Source organism: Lutjanus erythropterus, chromosome 17, assembly GCF_056507025.1.
Source record: "Lutjanus erythropterus isolate fLutEry1 chromosome 17, fLutEry1.hap2, whole genome shotgun sequence".
NCBI lineage: Eukaryota > Metazoa > Chordata > Actinopteri > Lutjaniformes > Lutjanidae > Lutjanus > Lutjanus erythropterus.
Window position 1 is genome coordinate 13,829,553 of NC_139333.1, and position 13,395 is coordinate 13,842,947.

General features: G+C 41.9%; 1 protein-coding gene across 2 annotated transcripts in view; it reads left to right on the forward strand.

The window, feature by feature from the left end:
* capn15 (calpain 15) overlaps nt 1-13,395 on the forward strand; it is a 55,049-nt gene that overhangs the window by 798 nt on the left and 40,856 nt on the right. The window contains exon 1 of one of the 2 annotated variants that reach the window (XM_084741073.1): nt 3,646-6,258. The exons of the other annotated variant lie outside the window; for it this stretch is intronic. Within the exon in view, the coding sequence (XP_084597199.1) occupies nt 6,080-6,258 (179 nt within the window). The 5' untranslated portion in view covers nt 3,646-6,079. Of the gene's footprint in view, nt 1-3,645; nt 6,259-13,395 lie in introns of those variants that run through there. 2 annotated transcript variants of the gene reach the window in all.

Sequence of the window (13,395 nt, forward strand, 5' to 3'; positions counted from 1 at the left end):
GACTTGCTCATGGACACTTCAGCAAGGTGGAGGGCAGGGACCAAAATTAAAGCCAGCCTCCAGCCAAACTGGTAAAATATGTAAATTGCTGGTAGATATCCTTCAGTTAACAGCCCCAAAACAATGGTTATCTATAGACTGACTGGTAAAATTACACCCTGGTGCAAGGTGACCAGATTTCTGACATAAACTCTGGGAGTTGTCCAGTTCAGTGTTAGTATCGATGCAATATCCAATGTTATTATCTATTAAATAAAAAAGTAGAGTTACCGTCTTATACATTTTGACCCTGGCAAAACTGTACTATAATAAACTATAGTGCTGGCCAAATAATAAAATTGAGTACTAAAGTAAACTCTGTCGTGAAATCATATTTACAGCAGTGATTCCCAAAGTGTGGGCCAAAGGCCCTGCATGGGAGTCATGAGAGGTCATGAAAAATAAATAAATACAACTTGTGTGTCATTGTGTGTGAAATTTTAAATCAGAACTAATTAAACAGAACAATGGGATTCAAGTTACATGTTATTCTTAATTTATCTGACATAGTTTAACAGGTGATAGAACGTATTTTGGTGGGCAATCCCATTAACACTAGAACGTATCTTGTATCTTGTCATTTGTACCATCAGTCTTGTGTTGAGCAGAGTTGTGACCAAAGGTTTGGGTGGACTGCAGAAGATTGAGAATGGCTGGTTTACAGTCCCACAGTCTTCTCCTTCCGCTTCAGTCTTTTATAATAAATAGTACATTATTAGATAAAATAACATTTTGCAGTTGTTTGTCTCATTTTTGTATTTTATCTCAAAATTATCATTTGAAATAAAAACTTAACAAGCTTTTAAATCATATCCTTATCTTACCTCCTCTACTTTTTTCATTCTTCTTCCTATCCAGTCTTTTTTAATATGTTAAAAACAGGGGCATTTCCAGGAACATCTCCAGCTGTGGACAGGCCACCAAAATTGCCCAAAATTCCCAAAATTGGGACTTTGTCTGTAGAATCAACATTAAAATAAAACCTTGACTAAAGTGTTTATGTAATTTGGTTGAGATTGCACTTGTGTAGTGTAGATTAATCATTTGTGTTCTGCTTTGTACATGTCCCCTGGAGAGGAAAAAAAAGGTTCCTGACTGTCAGGACATTTTGGGTGGTGTAGAAATGACAACTTACAATGTACCATGAAATCAGCTCACATCCTGCCTTTCCCTTCTTCCCCCTCCATGTCCCTGGAGAATAGAGATGAAATTCAATCTCTCCCTCTCCTTCTCTCTCTCTGGCACTGACTGTGTCAGCTGCCGTATCTCTGGGTGCTGACTTGCAGAGGGACAGGTGGCCCTAGGACAGGTGCACCCTTAACAAAGGGTTGCAGTCCTCTGACTTCTGGTCTGGTTTATGTGCCAATTTTTTATTTATTTATTTTTTACACATCAGTTAGTTTTGCTGTCCTGTGGCTACAATCTGTGCAAGCTGCTTTAGTTAATTCAGTTATTTCTGCATTTATGTCCTGTATTGTAATTTTGAGTTGGCTGTTGCATACAAGCTAGAGCTAGAATTAGCAGTTATTTTCATCATTGATTAATCCTCCAAATATTTTCATGTTTAATCGATTAATCATTTAGCCTGTTAAATGTCCAAAAAATGCTTATCTCAATTTCCACGAGCTCAGTGTGATGTCAACATATCACGTCTTTTGTCCAACCACCAGTCCACAACCCAAAGACTCTTCATTTACATCATACATGACAAAGAGAAGCAGCAAATCCTGACATTTAATAAGCTGACATTTTTGCTTTAAAAAATGACTGAAATGATAAAAAGGTTATCAAAATAGCGACATTTGCTTTTGATCAAAGAGGCTAATTATTGCAGCTCTAATACAACTATGAGCTGACACAACATGCACTTACTTTTGGTAATTGACTTGAGTTATATAACTAATACTTGTAAGCTGTTTGTGCCTTTGTTTCTGTATGAAGCAACATTCTTGACAGCTCCAGCCATGCACTCTGGTAACTGGGGTAGGACCCAAGTCTGCGTCAACAACTCTGTTACGTATTTAAGTCTGTGCTGTTCTCTGGAATTTAAGTGGAGGTTAACCATACCAGACCAACCAGTTTCAGTCGCAGTACATTTAACCACAGTAACAGGAGTCATGCTCAGAGGTGTGTGAGCAACACACCCTTGCAGCTACTGAGACTTCCAGACAAATGACTCGCCACACAGCCAATGTGCTTGCGCTTCATTGGTAGTTCATGGCTAATGGTTAACCCACTGCTTTCAATGTAACAAAGAATGTAAAGAAAATTATGTGGAGTATTTTCATGGTGTGGTTAGACCCCTGCATTATGTACTGTGAATTCAGAGAGAGCCAGAGAGGGAATGAGGGATCAGAAAAGAGGTCAGCAAAGTGATATGAAGTGGAAGAGAGAGGAGAGGGAAAGTTTGAAGGCTTATCTCAGTAATGTGCAGGGACAGTTGAGCAATGATGAGTGTTGGAGTCACCATCGTCTTCTACTTAACCCCTTACTGCCTCCTCTGGCACTGACTATTAAGGATGAGGAAGCCTTCTTTCACAAGGAACCACTGCAAGCCTTAGTGCTCAGTTATGATTTAATGCTCAATCTATTTTTTATTGTTATTTTGTTATTATAGGGCTGTTCACATTATTTTATTATTTTTTTAATTTGGATGATATCAGATTCCAGTGTGAACTGGTTACAGTCCTGAACTGACTCACATGCGCAAAAGAACAATAGCAAACACTTCACACGCAGCACACTGTTGTATGAGAGTAGTAGTGGCGGCCACTGAGGTGAGTGTTTATGGTTTCATTTATAAGCTGACAAGCAGGGGAAGCCAGCAAAATCGTGAGCAGATGATAACGATGATGAGGAGACAAACTTTTAATTAGGTTATGAATTTTGTGGACCATTACCTTTGTTCTGAGGTCTGTGGGGGTGCAGTGTCAAAGAGTTTTGGGGTTGTAACGTGACTGACTTCACAGAAACTGATTTCATCCAAAATTTCAGGTTGTCAAGGATTGAACTGATTATTTGTTTGATCCATAAAATGTCAAAAAAAAATGTCCAAAAATATTCAGTTTAGTGTGACAGAGGTGTCCAGATAATAAGTGATTATCAAAAAAGACGGTGATTAATTTAATACAACTAATCGATTAATTGTTGCAGCTCTATTTCTGACTACATCTGTCAGCTCCTCTCACCAAGACTGTCGCAGCAAGGCAGTCAGTTCAGACAAGTGAGTGAAGCAAAAGTTACATGAGTTTCCACTTGGTGGGTCACACAAGGGCCCAGTAGATAGTGGACTTTTGGAGCTGATGCAGATTAGGGAACAGTTCTGATATTGATATATTGGCTGATGTTTGTAGTACAGAACATTGAATATATACATAAACCACAAAAGTGGTTTGTTACAAAGATATGAAATGGGTCGATAATATCAGCCAACTGATATATCTGTTGGGCTGTATTTCACAGTGAGGCTGTATAGCAAAAAAAAAAAAAAAAAATCAGATCTGTATCTGATTGAGGACCACATATGAAATGTCCAAAAACAGAATTGAAAAGATCAGATTTCATGTGATTTGTGTTGTTCACACTGACATGAAAAAACGGATGCGAGTCACATTTGAGGGTAAAAAAAACAAACTTATATTTGGGCCACTTTTGCCTGCAGGTTGAACATATCCTTTAACAACTGTGCAAGTCTGTGGTGTTGTGCAAACAGTTTATTGCCAAGCGTTTTCCCAGAATGAGCATGCCTCACCTTGCCCAGGCACGATCTGACATCCATCACAGGTCATTATTATTACTCTAGGATCCTATTCACATTAATGAGTGAGATCTCTCCACGGCTGCGACTCTATTGAGGTTTATTTAAATCTCCTGAACGCAGCCCTCCAGTTATTTCTCTCTGCTCGCCAGTGCGCATGCGCTCTGCTGACACTCCAGTAATCCGCTGTTAGGAGGAGATTGCATCCTCGTCCACTGCGCTCATGCTATCAGTGAGGGAGAATGGAAGCTCGTGGATAAATACATTTTTTACCGGGGAGAATACGGAAAGATAATGGGACCATTGTTACGGCACACACCCGAATGAGAGCTTTAAACGCAAGCGTGCTGCTGGGATGGAACAGCTTTACTCTATGAGCAGGCGACAGCGGGACTGGAGCGAGGATGTCTCCTAACATAAGACAACAAGGCTCAGCGTCTACAGCACAAACGCTGGGGATATGACATGGACCCGGCGGAAGATGGTGAAATTTTGCGATTGAGAGCTCCTTCCTCGGTTATATTAACGTTTCCTCACCCCCTATGTCGCCTCCTGCACGATACTCTCCCTGGCCTCTGTACCGCTGTGAGGAAACGGACACAGACCACCTTCTTCTACAAGTAAAACGCTTTGCGGTGCTGTCAATAGGCTGAACTGGAAGCCCATATGCGCTGCTTTTCAATGCAACATTCACTGGAAAACTATAGATTCAAGCCCATGTGATCGCTGCGTTGGTTGCCTCAGGGGTTTCTTTTACAAGCTGCTCGATACTCGTCAGAATGCATGCAAATGTGGTTTCTCCTCCTTGACAGCTTCCCCGGAATGACACTTGCTCCCCTCAGCTGCTGCTTGTGCCAGTAGAGACTTGCCATGACAGGCCAGCGAGTCCACAGAAATCCCAGCGCAAGTTGATGAACTAGATTGACCGGCCTCGGCGGTGGGATCAGACAGAAATTAAGCCGCTGCCTCTCTCAGACAGCGGAAACTAGGATCATCTGCCGTCCTTGCGTTGGCAGAGCACCGCAGCCAGAAACGGAACATCCCTCTTGGGTATTTTGGCGGATATTACACAGGACTTGAAGCTGTAAACATCTTCATGAAGTTTGAAGTTTAAAGAACAGCTCATTTTCTAAAAACTCCCTTCAGGTTCAGTTCTGAAGTTCTTGTGAGTCTTTTTTTTTTTTTCATGTGGAAATCCAAAATTCCTGGTCTAATCTGCAAGAAAGCCCTCCTCCCCAAGCCAGGCTTTCAAACATGACGTTTTATCCAGTGGGAGAAATGCAGCTGGGGTGTTTTACTGGTAAACTTCCACAGCAGCTGTTAGTCAGACTGAATGTCTGAAAGATGAGACTTGGATATTAGCAAACTTGCAGTTTTGCCAACACCCTCCCTAGGAAATGCAATGCATTGATTTCCTCTGGTTCCCGCATTGTAAATAACTCTATGGATATATTTTTGATGACATTTATTCCAGCAAGATCCATGCCACTATTGATCACTATCACCTGTCTTTATGATGTTATGGATGTTTTTTTGTTTTGTTTTTCCACTTTTTGAACCTTAAATCTTAAAGAGGTGTACCGTTTGGCTGCTGAGATGCTGTGCGACAGTGAACACATTAACTTCTGCACACACCTTTTGCTGCTTTGGCTGATTGATTTGATTTTCTGAGCATGTGCAAAAGAAAGAGGAACCAGGCATGAGACTGCACCGCCTGGGGCGCGGTGTCGCAATGAACGCGGGAGGACTTATGAGTGGCACTATGGAAGACGTGGTGCGGAGTTTTACAAGCTTAACGTCTACAAGAGAGAGAATTACGAGCCTTTGCTGTGAGAAAATTGTATTTTCTCCTCTTTGAGACCAGCTGCTGCATTGGAATTGGTGCTCCACGCATCAAATTACTATTTGAATTGAGAACTTGTCCCCCTGCGCACTGTGGGACATCCACCCTCATCTGCATACTTTGCCACCTGCAAAGTACGCTAATTTCCCCAGTTCCCTGTTGCTGTGGTCTCTACGCTCCCTTTTGCAGGAAGAAATTCTTCCTGTTTGAAGCAGAAAGTTGTCCACAGGACGTTTACAGAAAATACACATGATAAGAGTTGCTGTTGTGGTCCAAACAACTCTTTCAGTCTCTTCCCAATCACTGTATCTCAGTGTGTCTCACTGAATATAGCTGTGGATCCCTTGTCAACTGTTGTGCTCTCTGGAAAAACAAAACAAACGCACACCCCGCCCCCCAGTCAGAGTGCATTCAGAGACTTATATCTTATTGTTGTGGTGATGGGGAGCTCAGCCTCATCTCTTACTGCAGAGACCGAGTCAGACCATGGCTTCCGCAGCACCCCGTACCCATCGTCACCCCCCGTGGGATGGCTCAGAAACAGCCACAGCAGCCCGGTGTGGGGCACCACCTTCATCACACGTCAGCAACAGCACCCGCTGCCTCACCGAGAACGCAGGTAAGAGCCAACTCTGTCTACCCAGCCGGGTGCCAACACATTTCCCAGTTGAGTGCACTTGGGGCACAGAGAGGCGGGGGTTGGTTGCCCTGACTTGGATGGTTGTTGGCTGGGGAAGTCACAGGAGGGATGAGACGTTGGGTTGTATTACACAGGAATGTTGTCATTTAAAGCTGCGAGTGTAAGCGTACCAGGTGGCATTATTTTGGTGGTTGATGTTGTCTTTGGCTTCAGTTTTTGGGATGTGCACTTGATATCGTAAACTGACACCACTCTTTAGCGTTGTTCTTTTGAGAAACTTAGTATTTTCTCTTTCACAGGCATTTAGAAATGCTTACTGAGGATTCAATAACTTCACAGCGATGGATCAAATCTCCTGTTTCATCAAAGCTTATCTAATCAAAGCCTGCATTTTGATGTTTTTCTATGATGCACCCAAAATCTGGCTAAGCCGGATTTGTAAACCGAAATCCCACCCCATTGGTTCTTCCTAGCACAGCTGTACAGTGTGTGCTACACATTGTGCAGTGCTGAGTGGATTGCCTGGGCAAATAGATTGACCTGACCTCTGTGAACCCAATGAAAACCAGCCCAAGGGTAATTAGGAGATGAATTTTGTTGTCATGCTTTTTATCAGGCTTTAAAGGTGGGGTGCACTATTCTGGAGAAAGATTGTTTATATTTGAACCTGACAACCAAACAAACCCCCCCTTCAGATTTACTGCCCCTTTTGCTCCCCCTCCCCTTCCCCTTGTCCTGTGCGCAGGCACAAACATGACCTGTCGGTCAGCTGGAAAACTGTTGTGTGTCTCGGTGTGATGCACTTTTTGGTCACCATTGACAGAGCAAGGGTTGTATAGAAACATCTGTTTTTTTTCCAGCACACACACAGAACATGGAGCTAGAGGACCATGAGGAGATATTCCCTGAATTTGATTAAAAAAATGTATTGGATTAAAATAGTGCACCCCACCTTTAAAACTAGATTTAGCTTTGTTAATTTAGGAAATTATTGAAAACGGAGTTGATATTAGGGCTGTGCCTTGGCAAGAATCTGGTGATATGATAGGGTTTATGATTTAATATATTGCAAAATTTTGTGATACTGAAAGCAAGATGATATATTGCTTTTTTTTTAATTTAATTTTAGGAAAACTGTCTAAGTATAAAGAACCCCAAAGATATGCATACAGTCCAATTTTAAAAGGTTTACTTAATGCACAAACTATGAAGATGAATAACATCACTGCTATCTAGCTATCGGTGGATTACAAAGTAGACTAAATGAACCACTGCCACAGATCTTTGCATGAGTCTTGATTAGGGCTGTCACGAACTTAAGATTTTCTTAGTTGTCTATTAGCCGTTCATTAAAGACAATAGCTGACTAGTCAGTAAATTTTTGTGATATTACTTTAATCATTTAAACATATTTTTTGGCACAAAGCAAGCCACCTATTAAATGTTAACGGCAAAAGTACTAATGGTTCTGAATGTGTTGGAACAACCAGCAAAGAGAATGAATGTTTTGTTAATTTAGTTCAACACATATAACCTTGTAATTCAAAAGACGGGAATAAATTACTTCCAACTTCACAAAAACAAATACTTGCAGACTTATCAACAGAATGGATTATGTATACTTACAAATTAACATGCTACAAACTCACTCCTCAACTGCATCATGCCTCCTGTCCTTGTCTGAACCTGCCGTGTCTTCGTTATCATTGGAATGACAGTCGCTGTTCATCACCTCAGTAGTGATACTGCATGCCCGCTTGTCAAACTGGCCTCTGTCGATCTTTCAGGCTGTGTTCCCGTCTAATAGGAACGCTAACTAGCTAGTGGCAGCTACAGCACAGTTATCAGCAATGTATTAGTGACTACAGTGTTATAAGAGAAAAAGTCCATGTCTTTTGGCGCAGCTCCCTACCTAACTTCTCACCAATGGTTTAACCGATAATTGGGGGCAGTCCTAATCATAATATTACATGTTTTTGAGAGAATTTTACTATCACAAAACATATTACAGAGATACTCTTGAGATAATTTATTTTCTGACACCTGTAGTGGATATAGAGTGTGTGTGGAGTGCATTTAAGTAAATGTGGCTACACTGTGGTATTTATCCACCCACAGAAAAACTTTCCTGTGAATAGGCTCTTCCGAGTTTGATTGTCTGAAATTGTTGGAACACCTATTAAGAGTTTCTCTAAGAACAAACTTATTGAGGCAGCAGCAGCTGTGTAATTGAGCGAGGTTAGCAGAGCAAACCATTTGCAGAAGAGACATTCTATTCATATAGACCGATTTGTTGTTATTGACTGGAAGAAAAATATATATTCAGTTACTGTCTTTCTGCAAGAAAGACTGCTGTGGTAATCTATTGTTCCAGTCATTGCCTTCTGTCAACACACTGAAAGGCCTACCAGCAGCGTGTAAGATGCTCAGTTTGAATGTGCAGCTCAACAACAGTTCTGACTGACTTTCCTCCAAAAGATGATCTCCTCAACCACCCTCACAGAAACTTGTTTAGAAGTGCTTCCAGTTTTCCTTCAGCTTTTTTTGGGTCATGTCTCCCAGAATGAGAACAGGCAGTTGATATCGACCGCCTGTAGTGTATTGAAGTTGTTGCTGAGTCACTCAGGGCATCATGGTCCGGTTGTTAGTTATTGATTTTCAGAGAGCCCGATCACATTTCCCCACAATGGATGTCATTATTTATTCAGCATCGGTCTCCAGTTGGGCTTTCATCTTTCTTGATTCCTGCACGCCGCTGTCAATGCTTTCCTTGCAGTTGCTCTACATTTAACAGTTAAGGCTGTCATGGCTTCCATTGCTTACTCTTCTATGAGTTTTAAAATATAGACAGAGCTGGCTTTAGCCCACGCTTGAACACGGTTCTATCAGCCATAGCTCCATGCATGAATGGAGCTCCAGTATAGGTCATACTGTCAGTGTAGTTTTGCATCATACAGTCAACTTGTTTTTTATTCAACAGACTCCTCCATTGCTTTCGTGCATCTCAGTAGAAACAAGCCTCTCCCTCCATCACCAATCAGACTACACCCTCAGTCGGCACATAAACACATTCAGACATGCACAGATATACAGTACACACACACACCATTTCAGTGTACTGCTGAGAGGCAGAGAGGAACACACACACACACACACCCTGACAATAGATGTTTTAGAAACACTGTGCAGTAGCACTCGGAACATGCCCTCTTATCTACCCCCACTCCCTCTCTCACGCACACTCCCTCGCAGTCTTATGCACATATACACACTGCTGTGTGAGCCTAACAATGTTAGGCAAGCTTTGCTGAGCTGTGACAGAGCATGAAATACAGAAACAACAGAACACTATGAGCCCAGCTTAACTTCAGCCATTCTCATACAGTTTATTCTCTAATATATTGTCCTATAAAACGTTTGCTTGTTTTTCTTAGCCTGGAGACTGCATGAACAGTCTTGTCCTTGGGTAATTTCAATTTGTTTTCATCCAGCAGCGTCCCATTGACTTTGGGAAGTGTTTGTGTGCACTGAATCAGTACCTGAACTGTGAAGGCTCACTCATGACAACAATCCACTCAAAGATGTGCAGCAGAGGTGTTGTTGTGTGAGCTGCAGTGTTTCATTGGAATCTCAATCGTTCCTCCATTTTAATAGCAGCACAATGCAGATTTATCCCAATTAGGGTCATCAGTATTGGCACGAAATAAACATTTCTGCCAATATGACAGGCCAGTAAGATGATGATTGTTTTGAAGTGTCTGAAACAGATAGCAAACCTGCTATTTGATTGCTCAGCATCGGCCATGCAAGAAGGAGCCAAATTGCATTTCTTTATTACTACAAATTTAATTGCCCATGGGTGATGTCTACTGAGCTGATATCATGCCGTCCACAGTAAAACATCACAGGGGAAGGTCATATTGTTATTGCGGGGTAGGTATCTGACATATATGCCTGTTAAAATGCACCACATGTCAATAACTTTGTATGGACTAGCTATACTGAGGAAGCTAAGCTAAGAAGACAGGAGCACAAATAATAATTGTATGTCTGAAAGAAATGCACTAACAGAGGCCTGCAGAAAAGAATAACTGTGCAGGTTTAAGAAGAAAATAATAAATTAGACATTTGAGGTAACATTAGCAATGACTTTGACTTATTTTTCTCTCACACATGTCAAAAACAGAACTTGGCTAACAATTCATGCCTTATGCAGCTCTGAGGGGGCGCACTACCTCAAATATAGAAGGCTTTTAAATCTCGATGATGCAATGGTAGAAGGCTCTGTGGTTGATCACTATCAGCCATTGGCGATGGATGATGGCATCCCTATATACTAACACTATTGCCCATCCTAGAGCCATCATCCTGATCATTACAATGAATTTGTGAAGAACAACAGGTCCAGCGAAAAATCCTGTCAGCAATAATTTTCTTATTTTTCCCAGAGAATGTGAATATTTTGAAAAGCATTATATTTCATGTCTGCATCTGCCAGTGGGCTGTCATGATAAGAGTAGGCACTAAGCATAATAATATGTTAATGCCCCTTAAGGGGAGACTTGATGTTCTCTGCAATTAAATGGAAAAACATACATGTGCATTTTTCTGCATTGATAGTTGGCCAAAATGAGGTGGAAAATACCATCATATCATATAAGGGCAAAAATCCAATATTGTGCTTCCCTAATCCCAATGCTATTATTGTTTAAGTAAACAATATGACTGTGCTTCATTTTATTTCAGCCCTGTAGTGCTAGTGTGTTGCGTTGCACATGGCCTTTGGAGTCCTGGGCCCTTAAAGTGAGTGTCTGCTCTCTCTAGAGTCGATCCCAGTGTCTCTACTGCCCCAGCATGATGGATGATGGTGTTTATCGCAGCTCCATTCCACTGGCTCTCCTCCCTTTAATTGGATTAAAACTGGTCCACTTGGATTCGACCAGCATGGTCACTGCCCGTGTTTATGTCTGAATTATTTCAGCGCATCCTCCCCTTGCTATTGCCCGTCTGATGAAGTCAGGGCCACGTCAGGACAGTCCCTGAGCCACCAGAATAGATTTGGCACAAGAGCTTTGTCTCACAGTGTGGCTTTCTTTGGAAAACAGAGCATTGATGCAGCAAAAAAAAGGAAAAAACCTAGCCTTTTGGCACTGCGACTGACATGATTCCAGATTCCCCCACTCTTGTTGCCATGGAAATCTGTAGCATATGTTCAGTAACCTAATTCATCGGGCCCTAGATAAGACCACACATGGTAACCTGGCAGTCCCTCGCACAGAAAGAAACCTGTGCTGGCAAATTGCACCTCTGGAAGAATACCATATAACCTGCTGATTATTCATGTTGATGATTAGTGATGTCAGATAGAAGCCAGTGAACTAGAGAAGCCTCATGGCAAATTGTTTTTTACTGGTCTGTCTTGGTAAGGGGAAGTAAAACTCTACTTTCTGCTGCCTGTCTGAGAAGTTCCCCTCTGGCTGAAGGCAGCGCTGTGTCAGCAGTGCTGCTGCCCTCCAGGCTTTGGTGCCCGGAGGAACTCCAGTTAAGCACAGTGGCAGCAGCACTGTGCCCCTGCCATGTCTTCCTCTTCTTTCTCCCACAATTCTGGAGCTTCCTGCCGGCTTCCTGCTTGCTCTCATTTTGCTCTGCACTACTGATGTCTGCTGAAACCCAGTCAGACAGTTTCCTCTGTTTAAAGATTCAAATGTCTAAAGCTGTCTCCACCATTGACAGATTCACTCGTCAAAAATGAGCACTGGTCGTGAAATATTTACTGAGGGCGCAGCTAGAGGTCAGAAGCTACTGTTATTCTTTCTCCTTTTGTTTTCCCTTGTCCTGACCAATATTTGCATCTTAGTATCTCTAGTCAGGACGAATGATTGTTAGTACACATCTCACTTTGATAATCGTTTTAGGTTATGAGGCCTTGATCATAAGTTGTATGATCAGCTGGGTCAGGCTTACATAAAAACGACAGCAGCGATGAACTGCCTTGAACTTAATGTCATAAAAAACATAACCAGACTCAGATATTCTCAAGCGTGGCATTACCCTGACACATAACATTTACACAGCGTCACCCTTGTTTCTCCAGCATCACGCCCTTCTTGTAATGTTCCATTTTCATAAGAGGGGAATACTTATTCAGTTTTTAAAATTGCTCTTGGTGTATAGCTTTGGCGATGCTTATCGGAGGAATGTTCTCGCCTAAGGGCACTTTTTCAAATGACCTTTTGTCTAATTTGCTTTGTAAGGAGTCTTTGTACAACAGCCTAACACCGTAACATTTTATGGACCTAATCTTCTCTCATGTTCAGTCTCAAAAAGTCCCTCTTCTCATTCTCTTCTCTTGCTCAATGTGACTTCATCAAGACTTCCCCAATTATCTTGTTGTGTTGTCCCCTGTGACTAAGGCTTGACTGTCACCAATCCCATGGATCACGTCACCAAGTCTCAGCATGTCACAGTAGAAACTCTTTATCTGCAGCTAAAGTCTGAGCTCTAGATACTCGCCTCTGATAAGTATCAGTCAGCAGTTCAGCACCATAATGTTTGTCAAAACGAATGAATTCTGGAGACCTGTCAGGGTTGAGTAATGAGTCATATTCCTGCCACAACATATTACCTGGCAGGTAGAAAAGCCGGCTCTTACACTTAATCCTGAAGTCTTTGACCCTGACTCATCAGCTCCTCTGAAAGACGGAGGAATGCTTGCTAGGGGAAAATTACTTTTAAGTGAAAAGGGTTGCTGTGAGCTCCCAAGCAAGAAAAATCCCACAATGAAGTGATAAACAAACCTTTTTTGCTAGTAAAATTGCGTCAGACAGGCCGCATTCATGACTAAAGGGGTAAAATAAAATCTCAGTTGGGGTTCTCAAGTGTGGTAAAGATTGTGTGAAAGTGATGATCTAATCCCTGTCACTGAAGTTTTCAGGGTGTGTTCAGATGCAGCAGAATGTTTCAACATTCATTATCCGTTTTTACAGCTTGTCTGATCCAAGGGCATATTGGGCTCTGATAAGTCTTATTTCTTTATAACAAGCTCCGCTCTGGTAAACAAGACCACCACTCAGCTGCCATCATCGTCTTGTCAGCCAGCGATGTTTGTGTGGGTGC